Genomic DNA, 19,123 nt, shown 5'->3' on the forward strand with positions numbered 1-19,123 from the left:
AGAAGCAGGCTTGGAGGCTCCTGTCCTTCATCTGGTGCAACCAAAGAGCTGTTCTGGCTCCCTGATGCCTGAGCTCAGCAGATGCCCATGGACAGCTAAAGTGTCTCTTTCCCATCCCACCACTCCTCCTGTGGTTTCTGCCTTGAAAACTGCCAGGCAGGTTTCCTGAGCCTCTCTGTGGATGGGTGACTTCGCCCAGGGGTGCTGGTTGGACAGCCCAGACTGAACAGGCTGTGTTGTGACAGGACAAGGGGTGGTGGTTTAAGAAAACAGAAGGAGATTTGGACTAGAGAGAAGCAAGAGGTTTTTGCCCCTGAGGGTGGTGAGACTCAGGTCACCCAGAGAGGTGGGAGATGCCCCATTCCTGGAACCATTGCAGGTCAGGTTGATTTGGGCTCTGAACAACCTGCTCGAAATTGAACATGTCAGCTGACTGCAGGGGGTTGAACTGGATGGGTTTTAAAGGTCCCTTCCCAGCCAAACCAGTCTGGGATTCTGGCACATGGGTAGCGCTGGGGACTCCTGGGGACGCCTGCATGGCTGACACCAGGGCTGAGGGGCTGAGGGCTGATGTGCTGTGCTGAACCTCAGCATTACAGAGGAATATTTGAAAGGGTGTGGATTGCTGCAGGAGTTAATGGGATCACAAAAATTAAGAGAAAGATGCTCATTTGCATTTAGCAAAACCCCTGCTGAAAGGCTTGCCCGGGTCAGAGAATCTTTGGTTGGTACTTGAGATACCAGCCCCCACTGAGCAAACCAGCCGCAGTGTCTGGAGGATGTGCCTGTGTCCCCCAGGGATGGTCCCTTGGGATGCCACTGTCCCCCAGGATCTCCCTGCCCCTCGGGATGCTCGTGTTTCCTGCACTTCCACGTCCCTCGGAATGTTCCCGCCCTCCAGGAGTGCCCATAGCCCCTTGATGCTCCTGCTCCAGGAATGCCTTTGCATCTTGGGATGCTCCTGCCTGTCCCCAGAGACGGCCCCTGCCCCACGCGATGCCCCTGCCCTGGGATACTCCTGCCCCATGGCATCCTCCTGCTCCCGGGACACTCTTGCACCCTAGGACCTCTCTGGTTCCCGGTAATACTTGTGCCCCTCGGGATCCTCCTATCCCTGTGATCCCCCTGCTCCCCAGGATTGCCCCTGTGCTCCGCGATCCTCCTGCTCCCTGCGATGCATCTGTTTCCCGCGATGCCCTTTCCCTCCGGGTTCCTTACGCTCCCGGGACACCCCCGACACACGGGATCCCCTTGCTCCCCGGGGTGCCTGTATCCCCTGGGATGCCCTTATCCCCGGGATGCTCCTGTCTCCCGGGATCCCCGTTACCCAGGCATGCTGCCGAGATCCCCCCCGGTCCTGAGACCCCACCATATCCACAGAATCCTCCTGCTCCCCGAGATACCTGTGTACTCAGGGATAGCCCTGTTCCCCAGGGATTCTCCGGCCCTTCGACATCACCCTGCTCCCAGGACCCCTCTGCTCCCCGGCCCCCCTGACCCGAGGGGTTCGCCCGCATCCGGGATCTCCCTGCACCCCCGCTGCCGAGCAGGGAGCCGCGGCCCGTGTGTGCCCCGCTGCCCGGCCCGGCAGCGCTGCCGGGAGCTCCGCATCAGCCCCCGGGCTGGGTAGCGGAGCTCTCCTCTCTCCCCGGCGAGGCTCGGGCGGGCGGCGGGGGCGGCCCGGGCCGGCGGCTGGGCTGGAGCGGCGCCGGGTTTCCGCCGGGCGGGAGGCGGAGCGGGGGAGGTGGCGGCCGCGGCCCGGGCGGAGCGGAGAGCGCAGAACCGAGAGGCACCGGGCCGGGGCTGTCAGCGCGGCGGGGAGCAGCAGCGGGCCGGGCCGGGCCGGGCCACCGCAGCGCATCGGCAGCCCCGCGGCGGTGGCCGCCATGCCCGGCGCGCGCTGAGCGGGGCGCGCGGCGGCGGGAAGCGGCGGCGGGCGGCGGCGGAAGGGAGCGGAGCGCAGCGGAGCGGGGCGCGGCCGGGCCCGGCCGGGGGAGCGGCGGGGCCGGGGCCATGCCATGCCCGTAGGGAGAGATGCCTTTGGGAAATGCAGACACTGGATCACAGCGCAGACATGGCGCCCCCGCGGCGCGGCTGCCGCTCTCGGGCTGGTGCCTGCTCTGCTCCCTGCTGTGCGGGGGGATGGCGGCGGCGCGGGCACCCCCGGGCCCCGCCTGCCAGCCCTGCGCCGCCGACTGTACCTGCACCGGCCCCGCCTGCCTCCTCAATTGCTCTGCCCGAGGGATGGAGCGGCCGGGAACCGGCTTCCCCTCGGCTGCCACCGAGCTGTGAGTACCGCGGTGGCCTCGGGGCTGGGCCCGGGCCCGGGGCTCTGCTGCGGGTCGGGGGCTCTTCCCGGGGCCCGGGGACTCCTCTCTGGACTGGGGATCGGCTCTGGGCCGGCAGCCCAGCAGTTCCAGTCGCCCTCGAGCGTTGCTCAGCCTGATGGATGGGGCAGGGACGAACATCGAGACAGAGCAGAAAGTTTGCTAGGAGCCCGAGGGGGCAGGCGTGGGCAGAGAGGAGGAAAGGGGAAAACCTGCTTTAGGAGGTGCAGGACGTGGGCCCGCAGCCCCTAGGAGCTGTGGCTGGGTGGATGTGCTGCCTTCACGGCTGGGGACAAGTCTGCAGGGCTGAGCCCAAGCTGGGTCATCTCCTAACGCGTTGTCTTGCCAAGAGCTGGTGCTGAGGGAAGTGGTCTAGAACCAGACTTGGTAGAGAAGAGCTGGACTTAATGATCTTGAAGGTAAATTCCAACCCAAAGGATTCTATGAACTGGCTGGGTAACACCAGGGAGTGAGGTTAGAAACAACCCAACAGGTATGTTGGGGGGACCTTTGGACAACATTCCCCATGAGAATGGGGTCAAAGAGAGCTGGGAGCTGCTGTGATGGAGGTTTTGTGCTGAGAGTTTAATTTCTGAGGTTTTGGGGGAAATGGCAGGGGGAGAATGGTGTCAGGAAGCGAGCAGTTGGATGTGGTTTGAACACTGCTAACGGTGAACCCAGAAGACTCAAGAAACAAGGTCAAATATAAATTTATCCATGGAAGTGCTGGGATGGGATGACAGTTTTGTTTGTGCCTGGATGCCGAGTCTGCTGTTTGGGAAAATCATTTGGAAAGGTGTTTCTTGGAGGGGCCTGAGAATGATCCTTGTGCTCAGTCACTTCTGTAAAGTTATGACACAGAAAATAGAGTTAGGGGGAAAGTGCTTTGGGTAAAAACCCAAAATGATTTTTGAACCTCAATTTGTTTTCCTTAGGGAGCAACTTTTCTGTCCTTGAGAAGACAAAAGCGTGGAGTGATTCATGTAGGCGAGGTGACATGGGGCCCAGCAAGCAGAAAAATCTCAGCAGCACTAATTGGTGCTGGTATTTCAATAAGCTAAAGATCTGCTTTTCTATTCACGTATTCCAAAGTTTCCACTTTCTAGTGTCAGCCTGGGCTAAGGCACATTGCAGAAGCACCACAGTGAACATGAAATTGGAGGTCAGTGAGATGTGTCTGGAAAGTGTGTGTCTAAATCCAGCAGGCAAGGTGTTTCCCCACTGTGCTCTTACAAGATACTCTTAGGCTTTTCCAGAGAGCCCAGCCGTTGGTTGCTGCAGACAGTCCCTGCCTGGGGCAGGCTGATTTCTGCTGCAGGGTTTCTGGTGCTGTGTTGTCTGCGGTCCCCTGGCCATGGGGGTCTGCAGCTCTGGAGACCAAACGCGCTGCTGTGATGGGCAGAACGTGCCTGTGCCTCGCTGGTGATCACAGAGCAGCCTGCTGAGGGCTTTGGAAGTATTTGGGGTTGTTGCAGTGTGACTCTAGGATTATTCACTTAGGTAGTAAGTGTTTGAGACTGTTTATATTATTGTTGTTCAGAGGCATCGAGTGGTAGAAGCTCAGCTCCCAGAATGTCTTGGATCAGATTCTGTTGTGCAGTGACAAAGGGAAGTTGGGCATAAAGCTCTTGCAGGTTCACAAAACGATGTGCCCAAAGCTCATGCAGATCTACAAACAAAGTGCCTGGAATATGGAAAGGGGAAATCTGCTGAAGCAGAGAGAACACTAATGGACGTTTGGATGTTAGGAAGAAGGTGGTGTGAAGGTGGTGGGATGCTGGAATGGCTTGCCTAGAGAGGTGGTGGAAGCCTCATCTCTGGAGACATTGAAGGTCAGGCTTGATGGGACTCTGAGCAATCTGCTCTAGTTGGGGACGTCCTTGCTTACTGCAGGGGGGTTGGACTGGATGACCTTTAAAGGTCCCTTCCAACCCAGTGTGTTCTTTGACTCTGTAACTGAAATGGGAGGATGGTGTTTGTGACATCTCCCTGTGATTTCAATAGGGAAATGTTTGTTTGCAGCAGTGTCAGATCAGCGTGATGAGAGGAAGAGCTCTGCTGCGCTGAGGGATGTGTCTTGGAATTCAGAGAGTGGAGCCTTCTTTGTCAGCCAGCAGATCATCTTCTGTGTCTAGTCTTGGCTCAGCTGAAGGAGTGTGCGCTGGTCACACTTTGATGACTGGTCTAGGATGTGCTGGAGCAGTCTGTGGCACATGGATTTCCTTTGGGGAGAAGTTCACTGCCCTGCTTGACCTCCTGATGAGGGGAAAGAAGGTGGGTGTGTGTCTGTGTGTCATCACTGTGCCCATGAAAGACTGACAGATTGATTTCTGTTGCGATGAGAGGGACTCTGGCTCTGGCACAGTGACATTATGCAAGCAGTTTTGTCTATTCATTTCATGTTCTCTTGACTGAATGCTGACAGATAAAGTCAGTAACACTTTTAATGATTGCTGTCTGGTCTTTCATTAGAGAAAAGCATTTTAGTATCTCAACAAAACATTTTTTTTTGGTTAACCCAACATGACAACAGCCTTCAAAAGGCTGAGTGCAGAAAATTAACCGAGACTGGAGCTTCCTGATTCTGCGGCAGAAGCCTGCATGAGCAGTTGCTCTCAGCAAATGGGACACCTCTAGCTGTAGAAGCAATCTGCTAGGAAAAATGTCTTCACTGCAGGAGTGGTCAGGGATTGGAACAGGCTGCGCAGGGAGGGGGTGGAGGCACTGTCCCTGGAGGTGTCTGAGAAATGTGTGGCCATGGCACTTGGGGACATGGTTCAGTGGCCGTGATGGCCTGAGGTTGAAGGTTGGACTAGGGGACAGGCTATGAGAGCTGCAGTTGTTCAGCCTGGAGAAAAGAAGACTCCAGGGAGACCTTAGAGCTACCTTCCAGTACCTGAAGAGGGCTACCGGAGAGCTGGAGGGGCCTTTTACAAGGGCTTGTGGTGACAGGACAAGAGGGAATGGATTGAAGCTGGAGGGGGGCATATTTATACTGAATATTAGAAAGAAATTCTTTCCAGTGAGGGTGATGAGACACTGGAAAAGGTTTCCCAGGGAGGCTGTGGCTGCCTCCTCCCTGGAGGTGTTGAAGGCCAGGCTGGATGAGGCCTTGAACAGCCTGGGCTGGTGGGAGGTGTCCCTGCCCATGGCAGGGGGTTGGAGCTGGATGAGCTTTAAGGTCCCTTCCAACCCAACCCATTCTATGAATCTATGATCTTAGAGGTCTCTTCCAACTGAAACAATGCCATGATTCCATGGTAAGGCCTAGGAAATGAACTGCTCTGCTAGCAGACGTTCTGGACGCAGCAGCCGCGAAGGAGCAAATGCGCCACGCTGTTACTAGGAGCAGAGAAGTGCCCCATCCAAAGAATCACTAAGGAAATGAGCTCTGCTGCTTGCAGACGCTACAGAGCTAGCTGGAAGCGGTCTCCAGGCAGAGTGAGTGGGAATATTGGCCCTTTCCCACCGCCAGAGTCGGGTTCTTGAAGCGTAACGCAAAGTCTGGCTGGAAGCAAGAGCAAAAGCTCTTTTTCCAAAGCATCTGCAGACAGGGAAACAAACTCCACTTCCAGAGCAACGTGCTTCAAGTGGCAGCACTGCACTTCCAAGTCCCTCTGTCTGAGAAGCTCTCTGATCCGAGCTCTTTTCAAGTGTTCTGCGTTCAGAGCTATGGATTTTCTTCATGTTCACTGTGAGACTGAGCTGTTTCAACCAGCCCATGTCCTTTCTTTTATTCCTCAACTGGAAGTAAACCTTGTAAAGATGTTCTGACTTTTCCCTTGCAAATGCTGGCTCCCTCTGTCACATCTTCAGGATGGTGACAGTTTTGAAGTGGAGATTAGAGTCTTGATTTATGAGACTAGAGGTGAAACTCCCTTCATGAATGTGAAATACTACTGAGAATCGTAGAATTGTTTCACGTGGAAGAGACCTTTAAGATCAGGGGGGTTGGACTGGATGACCTTTGGAGGTCCCTTTCAACCCAAGCGTTCCATGATTCTGAGATTCTATGATCATCCAGTCCAACCTTCAACCTGAGACCACCAGGGCCACAGGTTTCTTGAAAGTGTCAAGGGACAGTGACTCCACCACCTCCCTGGGCAGCCCATTGAATCCACTCATGGATGGGTGAGAAGGAGGAAATAACAGAGCAGTTCTGCCATCAGCCTACTCGTCAGGAGCTTCACAGATCTGGAGGGCCTGAGCTTTCATCTGAACCCCTGTGGGGCTTGTGTGCATTTGTGAGTCCCCAGCGCTATGCTGCCCAGCAGTGACTTCACCTAAGCAAACCATCCTAAAATGAGCAGATTTTCTGATCTGGGGTATTTTAGTCTCAGGGGTTGGCAACAATCAGTAGATTTTGGTATGGTTATGTGATGCTGTAAAAAACTCTTAAAGGCTCAAGGGATGTTCAAAATTTATCTATCTATCTATGGGGGAAATTACAATTAAGACTAAAACCCAGTTCAGGTAGAAGCAGAAGAGGTGCAGTGTCTATACAGCAGTGCTCAGGCTGGTCTGCCGAGTTCCTAGAGAAAATTCCTGCAGCCTGGAATGTCATTCTTATAGGAAGCCACATCCCCCTCAAAACAAGGCTGTGCTTCTCTGTTGTAAGGGATTTTGGAGGGGGGAAAAGCCCAAATGAGGTGCTAGATAAATATTTTGCAAACGAGGGTCATTCAGCCTGTGGAAGGGGCCAATCACGGAAGCAGACTGTAGATTAAGCCCCAGACAAAGAGGTAGTTCTGTACTATTCTGTGAGAGCATAATGATCCCTGGTGTTCCTGGAGTGTCACCCTAATGCCATTGCAGCACCAGCAGAAGGGCTGGCTTGGTTACTGTGCTCCATCCTGAAGCCTCAGAGAAGTCCAAGTCCCATGAGCAAGAAACTTACTCAATTTCAAATTAAAACCTTGGATGTTTGTTTTTTGGGGCATTTTTATGGTGTTTAAAGATGTGCTAACACAACCATCCTTCTCGGTAAGCAAAGGCTTCCCTGGAGAGGCAGTGTTTGGAGATGTTCCTGCACCATGTTGTAATTAAATAATCTCAAGCAGCACCCAGGTGTTTCACTCCCTTGATGTTCATGGAAAGACTTGGGATTTGCACTTTGGTGCAGCTACAGCTGTAAGCCCTGGTAGTGACAGAAACCCACACATTTAAACCCAGGAGATTCCATCTGAACAGGAGGGGAAACTTCTTTGGTGTGAGGCTGCTGGAGGCCTGGAGCAGGCTGCCCAGAGAGGTTGTGGAGTCTCCTCTGGAGAGCTTCCAACCCCCCCTGGGCACTGTGCCCCTGGGCAAGCTGCTGTGGGTGCCCTGCTGGAGCAGGGGGGTTGGAGTGGATGATCCCCAGAGGTTCCCTCCAGTCCCACCATGCTGGGATTCTGGGACTTCATCATCAACATCCAAAGCAACTGCACAGAGCCAGATGAGCTTCTTGATACAAGGAGCTGTCTGCATGAGCAACTTTAAGTTGCAGCTGTTAGGACAAAAAAGAAGTTGCCCAGGTGACCAGAAGGAAGAAGGCCATGGATTGGTGTCTTGGTACAGTCTCAAAGACCAGGAACAGGCTGGCAGAGTCCTGGCTTGGATCCACAATTCATGTCACTACAGACAGTCCCAGTGGCTTGTCAAAGGCAAGAACAGCTGCAGACAGCTGCTGTTAGAGGGAGCACAGTCTTCTGACAATGCTCAGGAGCATCTGCCAGCACGACTGTGTACCTGGACACCGTTCTGTGGCCTTTTTCCTTCTAGGGGGGGGGCTGGGCAATGTATATTCCTTGCACCTCTTCAGGCAGCTCCTTGTATCAAGCAGCACATCTGGCTCTGTGCAAGTGTTATTTTGCATGTTGATGATGAAGTCATGAGGTCTAATCCCAGAATCCAAGATTGTGGGGCTGGAAGGGACCTCTGGGGATCATCCACTCCAACCCCTCTGTCAAAGAAGGGGCACTGACAGCAGCTTGCCCAGGGTCACAATGACTAGAGGGGGTTGGAATCTCTCCAGAGGAGACTCCACAACCTCTCTGGGCAGCCTGCTCCAGGCCTCCAGCAGCCTCACACCAAGGAAGTTTCTCCTCCTGTTCAGACAGAACCTCCTGGGTTCCAGTTTGTGCCCCCTGCCCCTTGTGCTGTCCCTGGGCACCACTGAGCAGAGTCTGGCCCCAGCCTCTTGCCGAGCAGTGCTCAGATCCCCTCTGGGGCTGCTCTTCTGCAGGCGAAACTGCTCCACTGGTTTGAAACTGAGATTTCCAGGGTGGAGTTTGTAGCCTGGCTGGAGCCTGTGCCCACCTCCTTGGATGGACATCACTAATGGTACTTGCAGATCCCCAGCAGCGGCCTCCTCACAGCTCCATTGCAACATCCCCTGGCAGGACTTCGGCCCTGGCTCCCGCAGAATCCCTGCTGTGCTGGGCTCCTCTGGCAGGGAGGAGAACTTCTGCAGATCCAGAAGCGAAAGAGCAGTTTTCTCTGCAGCTGCGACTGAGGCGGGCAGGGAAGCTGCTCCTTGCTTTCCGTGGTGCAGGGCTGTGGGGTTCTGTGAGCACCTTTCCTGCTTGTCCCAGGGCACGGCTCCTGCTGGGAATGGGTTAAGTAGGTCTTGCTACAGCCTAGGCTTCTTGGTCGGGAGAGGTGGGAGTGGCTGTCTAAAAAGAGGATGAAGGGTGTGGGTTGAGTCCTCCTGAGGGAGGAACCAGAGGAACAGCTAAGCCTGGGAAAGCAGGAGCCCAGACCAATTGTGTTGGCCAAAGCTCTTCGTTTCTCTCTAAAGCCACGCCTCGGGAAGGGGTGGAGTGACCCTGGCCTGAAGTGTGCAGCTCTGGGTTGGGTCAGGTCGGTGAAAATAGCCCTTTGGGGACCACGAGTGGCAGCGGCTCTGCACACAGCCCCGTGGTGGTTAGCTGCGGGGTGGTGGGGAATACCCCATGGGTCTTGAGAGGATCGTCCCTGTGCCGCGCCGCAGCCCTCGGACAGCTGCGAACCCCCCGAGTGCTCCTCCTCTGTGTTTGTTTTTGTAGGGCAGGCTCGTGTGGCTTAAAAGAGCACGACAGGAGAGGCTATTTTTGTCCTTCTCTGCTCATCTGCTGGCCTCACAGCTGGGCTGCTTGTGTTCTAGGGCAGGAATACTGCACAGCTTCTCCAAGTGCGGCTCAGAGAAAACCCAGATGCTGCAGTCCCTGTCTCTGCTGCTGCTCTCAGATGCCATGTTTTCAACCGCAGGACATAGGTGCTGGCACATGCGTTCTAGACTGTGCACAGGAGTGTTTCTGTGTGCCTTCTCTAGGGGACCCTGCCTTGGCCAGGGGGTTGGACTCGATGATCTCCCGAGGTCCCTTCCAACCCCTGCCACTCTGTGATTCTGTGAATCCACCTTCTGGGGCTTAGAGAGCTGAGGAACAGCTGGAAACTGCAAATGACATGCAGAGTGGTGTCCCTAAGAAAAGTGTTGCAGCCACATTTGTTATTAGCTAGGTTTTTTACAGACACCTCTGTTCAAGCTACTCTTCTTGAGAGAGAGGAGTGGGATGAAGGTTTGGGGACAGTGTCTTGCCTTGTCACCCACAGACATATTTCAGGAGCATTGTGAAGACCTTGTGAAAGAGTCTGTGCTGTGCCTGGGCCAGTGCAAGGCAGCATTGTGTGGAGCTGGCCCTCAGCAAAGAGCTGTGTTTCAGCCCTTCCCAGGTGAAAGGGGATTGGAAAGCTGTCTGGAAAGAGTGAATTTTTGAAAGGAGGATTTGGATATGGAAAGTGCAGTCAGCTGGCACCTTTAGTATTTTGTACTGCTGTATCACCTCTGGGAGCTTGTAGCTCCTGCACAGTGCAGGCAGGGCAGGGGGCCAGCCCTTACCCAAGAGCTGCAGGGGGTCCAAGCAATGTATTTTGTACTGCTGTACCACCTATGGGAGCTTGTAGCTCCTGCACAGTGCAGCCAGAGCAAAGGGCCAGCCTTATCCAAGAGCTGCAGGGAGTCCAAGCAATCCTGCAGAAGCTTAAGTTGTGGGATATGGGCACTTGGCTTTGAGGTGTTAGCCGAGCTGCTGCCATTCTGGGCTCATAAATGATTCCAGCAGTGATTTGTGTCACAAAGCTCTCCTCCCACCTAAGCACAGCACAGTTAAAAGAAATCTTCTCTCTCCTGAAAGAAAACAAAGCACTCAGCTGAAAGAGGATGCAGGGTGATTCCCTGGGAGAAGAGTTTCCAATGGAAAAGATGCTGGCTCTTGGCCAACCTTCTATAAGGGAGCTGGAGAGCACAGGTCGTTCTTGCAGCCTGGGCTTTCTGCACGAGGAGTGCTACATAAGCAACAGGTTGGTGAAGCCATTGGTCAGGAAACCTTCTCTGCTACCTGGTGACAAAAGGGTTCCCTGTCCTGGACGCAGGAGACAGCTGGGAGCAGAGAGCCACTGAAATGAGCGGTGACGTTGGCCAGAGATTCATAAGTAATGAATTAAATCTGTGTGGAGCAAAGGTTTCTATCAGAGTGTGGGAACGTTATTGTACTCCTGCAGAGGCAAAACATGAAGTCATTTTGCTTTATAGACTGCCTAGATGTGCAGCCTCTGAGTACATGGAGCAGCACAAAGCTTCCAGCGGGGGCCTGAAACCATTTGGTGGAGTCAAAACTGAGGTGGCAAGACAAAAGCTCTTGGAAGAGGCCAAGATCTGGGCTGTGTCAGTCAGCTTGTTGTGTTGAGGAAGTTTGCTGCAGCCCTCGTGTGTGGTGGGTTGTGCTCAGAGCAGCGAGAAATGGCTGCACTTGGAGAGCGAACAGGAAAACTGCTTTGTGCAGGAGAGCTGTTGTAGGGCACAGTGCCGTGGAAACAAAGCTTGAGCTGTCTGGGTGGTGCTCCAGACTCTGCTAGACTGACACAAGACAATTCCCAAGTTTTAGAGAGAAGACACTCCCCATTTTTTGGAGGGTGTGCCAGAAGCATCACTGATTCTCAAGTCTGTGTTTCATACAACAGAAAACAACTTCAGTAGCTCAGCAGCCAGAGCTTGAGCTCCAAGATTCCTGGTCCTCACTGCTTTGCCTCACGTCATTGATTGCAGCCAGTAGCTGGCCAGATGTTCATCACCTTTCTGCCTTTCTGGTGCTTGCAGGAGACTAAATTGTCAGTGCAGCAGTGTCACTGTCCTTGGGTAATTTAATTTTGATTGCCTGCATGGATTGCGCCTGACACAGCTTCCAATTTCAGTTGTGTTGCCATGGGCTTGCTTTGCACTGATTGGAGTGATCCATGACCTGATCCCTAGTCTCAGGTGATAGAATGAGAGGAAAAGGCCTGAAATTGTGCCAGAGGAGGGTTAGATTGGAGATCAGGAGCAATTTGTTTGCTGCAAGCGTGGTCAGGGACTGCCACAGGCTGCCCAGGGAGGTGTTGGAGTCCCCATCGCTGGAGGTTTCAAGAAAGGTATGGCCATGGCACTTGGAGACGTGGTTTATGGCCGTGGTGGTGTTGGCTTAATGGTTGAACTGGATGAGCTTGAAGGGCCTTTCCAATCCAAACCATTCTGTGATTCTGCCAGCAGTCAGACTGGGTGTTTTCCTCTGGCATCATTTGGAACAGGCAGCATTTAAGGGTTTATTGCTGCTAGCCATCAGAGCTCTACAAGAAGACAGCAAGGCTACTGCTGTGGTCTGTCCTCCAGAGAATGAGCTGTGACACATCCTGTAGCTTGATCCCATAGCTCCAGAGAGAACTGGGAGTGGAGACTGGGTTTGGAAATCAGTCTCCAACACCCCCATTCCCACAGGACACAAGCATCTCCTGAAGTAGTTTCAGTGGTATCCCACGATAGGACAAGGGGCAATGGGCACAAACTGGAGCCCAGGAAGTCCCACCCCAGCAAAAGGAGAAACTTCTTTGGCGTGAGGCTGCTGGAGCCCTGGAGCAGGCTGCCCAGAGAAGTTGTGGAGGCTCCTTCTCTGGAGCCTTTCCAGCCCCATCTGGATGTGTTCCTGTGTGCCCTGCCCTGGGTGATCCTGCTCGATGATCTTTTGAGATCTCTTCCAGCCTCTGCCATTCTCTGATTCCTGGAAGGTGCTAAATTCTGCAGCAGCCAAGGAGACTGCACATGGTGTGCTTAAGGCCAGGGTTTACTTCCCACTTTGTCCTTCTCCCTTCCACAGCCAGGGAATTGCAGTGCATACCTTAGCTTGGGAAGGAAGCCGAGCTACTGGGGGCAGTGTTGTCTAACATCTGGAGCACAGAGCGGGACCTGGGGCTCGGTGTTTTGTTTCCAGCTCTGACCCCGGTGGGGTGAGCTGGGCTCTCATTGCTTCCTCTGCCCTCAGCCTGCCCTGGCTGGGCAGTGGGGCTGGGGGTTATTTATGGGAAGCCAGTGCCTGTGGAGGGCTGGAATGCTTGGCTACTGGATGAATGCCCTGGATTGCTGATTCCTGCTTCCTTGGTGCTGTGCCATTCTTGTGGGAAGGCAGCAAAGGGTTCTCCTAGACTAGCTCTTTGGGCATCTGAATCTTGTCTGAGCAAGATAAAGAGCACAAAACACAGACTCATCCTGACCATCTTGTTGATAACCTTGGTTCTACCTTCAGCCCCTTCTTGCCATCATCCTTGAGCTAAACACTTAACCCTGTGCTTTGGTGGCACGTGCTGTGACTCTGACACTGTGGCAGGCAGCAGGAGCTCACTGTGCCATCCTTGCTGGACAGCCATTTGTTTTGCTTTTAAACCACCTAAAATAAAGCAAAGTTGTGTTTTCTGCACAGCTTTGCCCTTTCTTTCAAGGCAATGCCATCAGTTTTCCAAACAGAGACATCTCAGCTCCAAACAGGGACTCAGTGCTGACTCCAGCCCAGTCTGTCAGCTCCTGAGAGGATGTGGCTGCTCCCTCTGGGCTCCTCAGGGATGAAGGACATGGAGCTGGGACCTGAGCTTGTAGCACCAGGCTGCAGGTACAGAGAATGATGTACAGAGCCAGAGGAATTCTGCTGGGACAAGGTGGTCCATCTCAGCAGGCCTTGGCCATGTTCCTGGGTCTTGATCTGCTCAGCAGGGTGATTTTTCAGTGCTGCCAGCACCTCCAGTCTGTCTTTAACACCGTGAAACTCATTTCAGTACCAGTTTTTGGGGTTGTTTTCTTTTTCCTTTATTAATGATCTAGAGTAAAAAAGCCCTCAGCAGGAGCTTGATCCTACTGCTGGGATGAGACATGGGCCTGTGGCATGGATGGTCTCAATTCTCTTTCTGTCTTCAACCCAACTTTTGCATTTGTTTCTTTTAACTTCTTGGGGTCCTAATTCTTGTTTCTCCTGGGCTGTCTGGCAGTAGCAGAACCAGTCATTGGGTGATGAAGCACAGAATCATTAAGGTTGCAAAAGACCTCTAAGATCATCAAGTCCAACCTTCCACCCAACACCTCCATGGCCACTAGACCATGTCATGAAGCACCACATCTGCTCACTTCTTGGACACCTCTGGGGATGGTAATTCCACCACTTCTCTGGGCAGCCTGGGCCAGTGCCTGACAGCTCTTGCAGCAAAGAAACTATTCCTAATATCCAAATGAAGCAGCATTTACTGTGTGGAGGGACCAGAGTGCCCAATATAAAACACAGAGGTTTGGTATTCTCTCTGTTGCATGGTACCTGTGGGCTTGTGCATGGTCTGTGTGGGCTTGCAGAAAAGACCCAGAGCTCTAGGAACTGGGGTGGTGGGGCTTTTGGGTGTTGTGCTGAGAACTCTGGGCAGGATTGGGACCTCATGGTGCTGGCCACTGTGCACAAGCACATGGAATAGCAGACCTTATCCTCAGGATCTGGCAATGAAAACAGACAAGGCAGAAGCAGAAGGAAGTCTTCCTGGTTTTCAGCTGGGTGAGACTGCACAAGTTCTATGCTCACAGAGAAGGGAGTTGCCTGAGGTCATACAGCGAGCTTATGTCCCAGCCCAGCACTGAGCCCTCCCAGCCTTCTGAGGGGCAGCTGAGTGTGATAAACACGTGGGCTTGCACGTGGGGCCAACCTGATGTGAAGGTCCTGCTGTGTGAGGGGACTTGTTGGGGATTCAGATGGATCTTAATGCCACTGCTTGGAAGCATCTGCAGCCTGGCAGAGCTTGCTGTCCTTGTAGAATGTTTTTGGATCTCAAAGATCATCAGTCACCAGCCCCCTGCTGTGGGCAGGGATGCCTCCCACTAGACTTCCAAGGTCCTGTCCAGCCCCAACCATTCTAGGATTCTGTGACTGTAGACCAGGTTGCTCAAGGCCTCATCCAGCCTGGCCTTGAACTCCTTCAGGGAGGGATTCCACAGCTTCCCTGGGCAACCTGTTCTAGTGTCTCACTGGAAAGAACTTCTTCCTAATCTGCAGTCTGAATCTCCCCTCTTCCAGCCTAGAGAGGTGGTGGAGTCACCATCCGTGGAGGTGTTCAAGAAATGTGATGGTTTGATGGCCACGGTGGTGTTGGTTTGATGGTTGGGCTTGAGGGCTTCGAGGGCTTTTCCAGCTGAAACAATTCTATGATTCTATCCCAACAAAGCCTTGTAAAAGGTCTCTCCAGAGCTTTCTTCAGGTACTGAAAGGCTGCTCTAAGGTCTGTCCAAATCCCAAAGGTGTGCTTCATTTCTGGGGTGAGTAGAGGAACATCCTAGGCAGTGCCTTCTTTCGCTGCCTCACAGGGGGCTGTCCTTGCAGTAACCTTTGCTCCTGGTGGTCATGGAGGTCCTGCCTCTGCAGTCCTCTGCAGAGACCTCCAGGAAGCAGAATTTACTTAGATCTGTTTGGTGTGACAAGAAGAACACCATTTCACCATGAGCTGAAGGCAGGGTTGTGGATTAATCATTACTGCACTTAATGAGGTTTAACTCGAAGCTAGACCCATCTGCATCACCTGACGCCTCGGCAGGTCAGGCCAGTGGGGTATCAGGTTTTGGCGTGGCTTTGCTACCTGGAGCTGGGCTTTCTGCAGGGCATCAGGGAATGGAGAGCAATAGTTAATAGGTTGGATGGAGTTAATCATTCACTGAATTTCTTCCCTACAAACTCTCTCCTCGCTACGTTTTTCTTGGTGTGTTGCTGGAAGGGCAGTGGGGCTGTGTGAAGCAAACCCATCCTTTCCTAGTCACAGTAGCCCTGGTGTGTGGAGCATTCCTTGCTTTTTGCTGAGGGTGGAGCTCCCCTGAGGCAAGAGATGCTTGAATGGTCTGTTAGAGCTGAGCAGGGCTGGCAGACCCGAGAGATCTGCACTGTTTTGGGATGCTTGGGCCTGAGATTGGAGGAGGAATATCTGACCTTTCTTTCCCCTCCCTGAGACCAGAGATTGGTATTTTTCTCACAGCAGCCAGTGGCATCCCCAACACCTCAAACAGAAGGGGGAGAACTTATCTTAATTGATGAAATAACAAGGATGCAGTTACTTAGAAGAGACTGTCCCTGGCAGCCAAAACATGAGTCAGCTCCCTCTCATAAATCCTGAGATTAAAAATACACCAAAAAAGGTCAAATGTTGCTGCCTTCTGGGTTTTGAGCCTGAAATGTTATCTAGGAGACACTTGAAGGCATCTGTACTTCTTAATAAGGAGATGTGGAGGAGAAAGAAAGACTTTAGCACAATAAAAGGGGAGGGGAAATTAGAGATTATCATTGAATGCCATGGTTCTAGGAGACAGCTATAGGGATCCCACTGCTTCTTCTACAGCAAGGCTGAGTATGGCTTCTGATTCCCTTTTTGGGGTAAAAGTGGGACATCTGGAGCCAGCTACTATGGGACTAGCTACAGGAGCTGGTTAGGGTTAAGTGAGGTTGCTAGAGAGGCAGCTGAGGGTCAGTTTTCACAGAGTCACAGAATGGCTTCAGTGGGAAGGGACCTAAAGGTCACCTGGATTCAACCCCCCTGCCATGGGCAGGGACACTTCCCACTAGCCCAGGCTGCTCAAACCTCATCCAGCCTGGTCTCAGACACTGCCAGGGATGATTTGTCATATGACCAGATGGATTGTCCAATTTTTCTGCTGTTTAGAGGTAAAGATTTCATCTGCAGCTAACCCAGGGCTGTGCCAAAGCCTCTGATCCAGGAATCCGAGTCATCCTTCCTCTCCTCCCTAGCCCTGATACACCTCCCAAATACCTCTCAGACATGGTGAGCTTTTATCTCTGATCTTCTGCCTTTTCCCTTTTTCTGAGTTTGTAGGCTTGGGGATGGTGGTTGCAAGGGTGGTTCTCGAGTTGGGAGTGTGATGTGCCCAGCCCTGACTGATCTCTGCCCTTCCTTGGGAGCGCTGTCTGAATCCAAGGGCTGTGACTGCAACTGGGACCTGTGGGTTCAGGATGTGTTCAGTAGCTAGCACCAAATTCAAGCACTCTGAAGTATTTAAGGGGAAGGGCAAGCTCCTGCAGCTCACTCTTTGAGTTCCAGTTCTCCCAACTCTGCCACTTCCCTGGGCAGCCAATTGGAACAGGCTGCTCAGGGAGGTGGTGGAGTCCCCATCCCTGGAGCTGTTCCAGAACCCTGTGGAACATGTGCAACCCTGGAACATGGTTTGGTGGCCATGGTGGTGGTGTGCTGAGGGTTGGACTGGATGACCTTAAGAGGCCTTTGCCACACCAAACCATTCTGTGATTTTTCCAGCATCACCTTCTCCCCATGTTCAACAGGACTAACTTGGCACTCTTTCCCTCATGCTTCCTGAGGACTCTAGTAAAAATTGGTGACTTGCAGCCTCATTCTGCTCTGCCTCCCAGCAAGGATCCCAGTGTTATTCAGCTGAGTGCTGTAAGCTCACACCAGCAGCACAGAAGTGGAACAGATTCAGACTTTTCTGTCCATAGAGCTCATGATCCTCTAAATGCCAACTCTAACAGCTCATACCAGACACCCATGGGACACCTAACAGAGGTGGATGGATTGCTTGTGCAGCTGTTTGTTCCCAGTTTGAAACTACCCCCTCAACTGCTCACTCTTGAGTTACCCAGACCCCCCTGTGGAACCTCATTAGAGAGCAGAGGTCATGGGAGAGCAGGGGGAGCATTTAAAGTGTGTTTGATGAGATGTTGAGCTAAGGAAGATTAGTCCAAGAGTACAGATGCCACTAGAAGGGGAAATCTTCCTGCAGTTCCATTCCCCACATCTGAGTTGCAGGACTGGGGCTGTCTTCACATCATGAAAGGTAGATTACTACAAGAAAATGATAGATTTAATTTACTGGCATGGTTTTTTTGAACCTTTTTAGATCCCATCTAGGATGAGCATGCTGGCTGCTTCAAGGATCCTGTGGGAGCTGCTGGTTGTGCAGGGAGGGACTCCTGGAACTGGCTCTGTGGTTGCATGTCTTGGGAAGTCTCTCCCATTTCTCTTCATGCCATTAGTGATGTTCCCAGCCCAGTTTGCCTCCTCCATTAAATGAAGCCACAGCCTGGCAAGGAGGAGGGGAGGTTGTGGAGGGAGAGCTCTGAAATCAGAATCCACAGTTTGTGAAAGGCTTTTCCTGGTAGGGGAAAGTGTTGGTTCCACAGGGTGTTCCATACACCCCTGCATGCTTCCTGGGCCTCCTGTCTCTGGCCAGTCTTCTACAGGTATATTAATGGGAAGAAGAAGACTAGGGAAGGTGTGGGCCCCCTCAGAAAGGAAAATGGTGACATGGTTGCAAGTGATGAGGAAAAGGCTGAGGTACTTAATAACTTCTTTACCTCAGTCTTCACTGCAAGGGCCTCTAGCCACACTCCTGATGTTATGGACGGGGAGGAAGAACTGCCCATTGTAAGTGCAGATCAGGTTGGTGATCACCTGAAGAACCTGAAAGTGTTCAAGTCCATGGGACCCGACGGGATACACCCACGGGTACTGAGAGAACTGGCAGAGGAGGTTGCTGAACCCCTCTCTATTATATTTCAAAAGTCATGGCAATCTGGTGAAGTCCCCACAGACTGGAAAAGGGGAAACATTGCCCCCATCTTCAAAAAGGGCAAGAAGGAGGAACCAGGGAACTCCAGGCCAGTCAGTCTCACCTCTGTGCCTGGAAAGATCATGGAGCAGATCCTCCTGGAGTCACTACTCGCTCAAAAGAATAGTGAAGAGGTGATTGGGAGCAGTCAGCATGGCTTTGCCAAGGGCAAATCCTGCCTGACCAACCTGGTGGCCTTCTATGAGCAGGTGATAAAAATTAATAGCTGAGGGGCAAGCAACTGATGTCATCTACCTGGACCTGAGCAAAGCCTTCGACACTGCCCCGCACCACATCCTGGTCTCCAAACTGGTGACACATGGGTTTGATGGGTGGACCACTAGATGGATAAGGAACTGGCTTGATGGCCGCACCCAAAGAGTGGCTGTCAATGGCTCCATGTCCCAGGGGAGGCCAGGGACAAGCAGAGTCCCTCAGGGATCAGTCCTGGGACCTGTCTTATTCAACATCTTTGTGGGTGACATGGACAGTGGCATTGAGTGCACCCTCAGCAAGTTTGCTGATGACACCAAGCTGTGTGGTGCAGCAGACACGCTGGAGGGAAGGGATCCATCCAGAGGGACCTGGACAGGCTGGAGAGGTGGGCACAAGCCAACCTCATGAGGTTCAATAAGAGCAAGTGCAGGGTCCTGCATCTGGGTCGAGGCAACCCCAGGCACAAATACAGGCTGGGTAGTGACTGGCTGGAAAGTAGCCCTGAAGAGAGAGACTTGGGGGTGCTGGGGGAGGAGAAGCTCAACAGGAGCTCTCAGTGTGCACTTGCAGCCCGCAAAGCCAATCAGATCCTGGGCTGCATCAGGAGAAGTGTGGCCAGCAGGTCGAGGGAGGTGATCCTCCCTCTCTGCTCAGCTCTGCTGAG

The 19,123-nt window shown here is 53.0% G+C and overlaps 1 protein-coding gene across 2 annotated transcripts in view; it reads left to right on the forward strand.

The window, feature by feature from the left end:
* Positions 1–1,858: 1,858 nt before the first annotated feature.
* The window catches only part of LOC137445064 (polycystin-1-like), a 90,827-nt gene continuing 73,562 nt past the window's right edge, over positions 1,859–19,123 (forward strand). For both annotated transcript variants that reach the window (XM_068146470.1, XM_068146472.1), the window contains exon 1: positions 1,859–2,288. In XM_068146470.1, the coding sequence (XP_068002571.1) occupies positions 2,035–2,288 (254 nt within the window). In that variant the 5' untranslated portion in view covers positions 1,859–2,034. The remainder of the gene's footprint in view (positions 2,289–19,123) is intronic.

This window comes from Melanerpes formicivorus, unplaced genomic scaffold (assembly GCF_026170545.1).
Source record: "Melanerpes formicivorus ecotype bairdi unplaced genomic scaffold, bMelFor1.0.p_v2 SCAF_14, whole genome shotgun sequence".
NCBI lineage: Eukaryota > Metazoa > Chordata > Aves > Piciformes > Picidae > Melanerpes > Melanerpes formicivorus.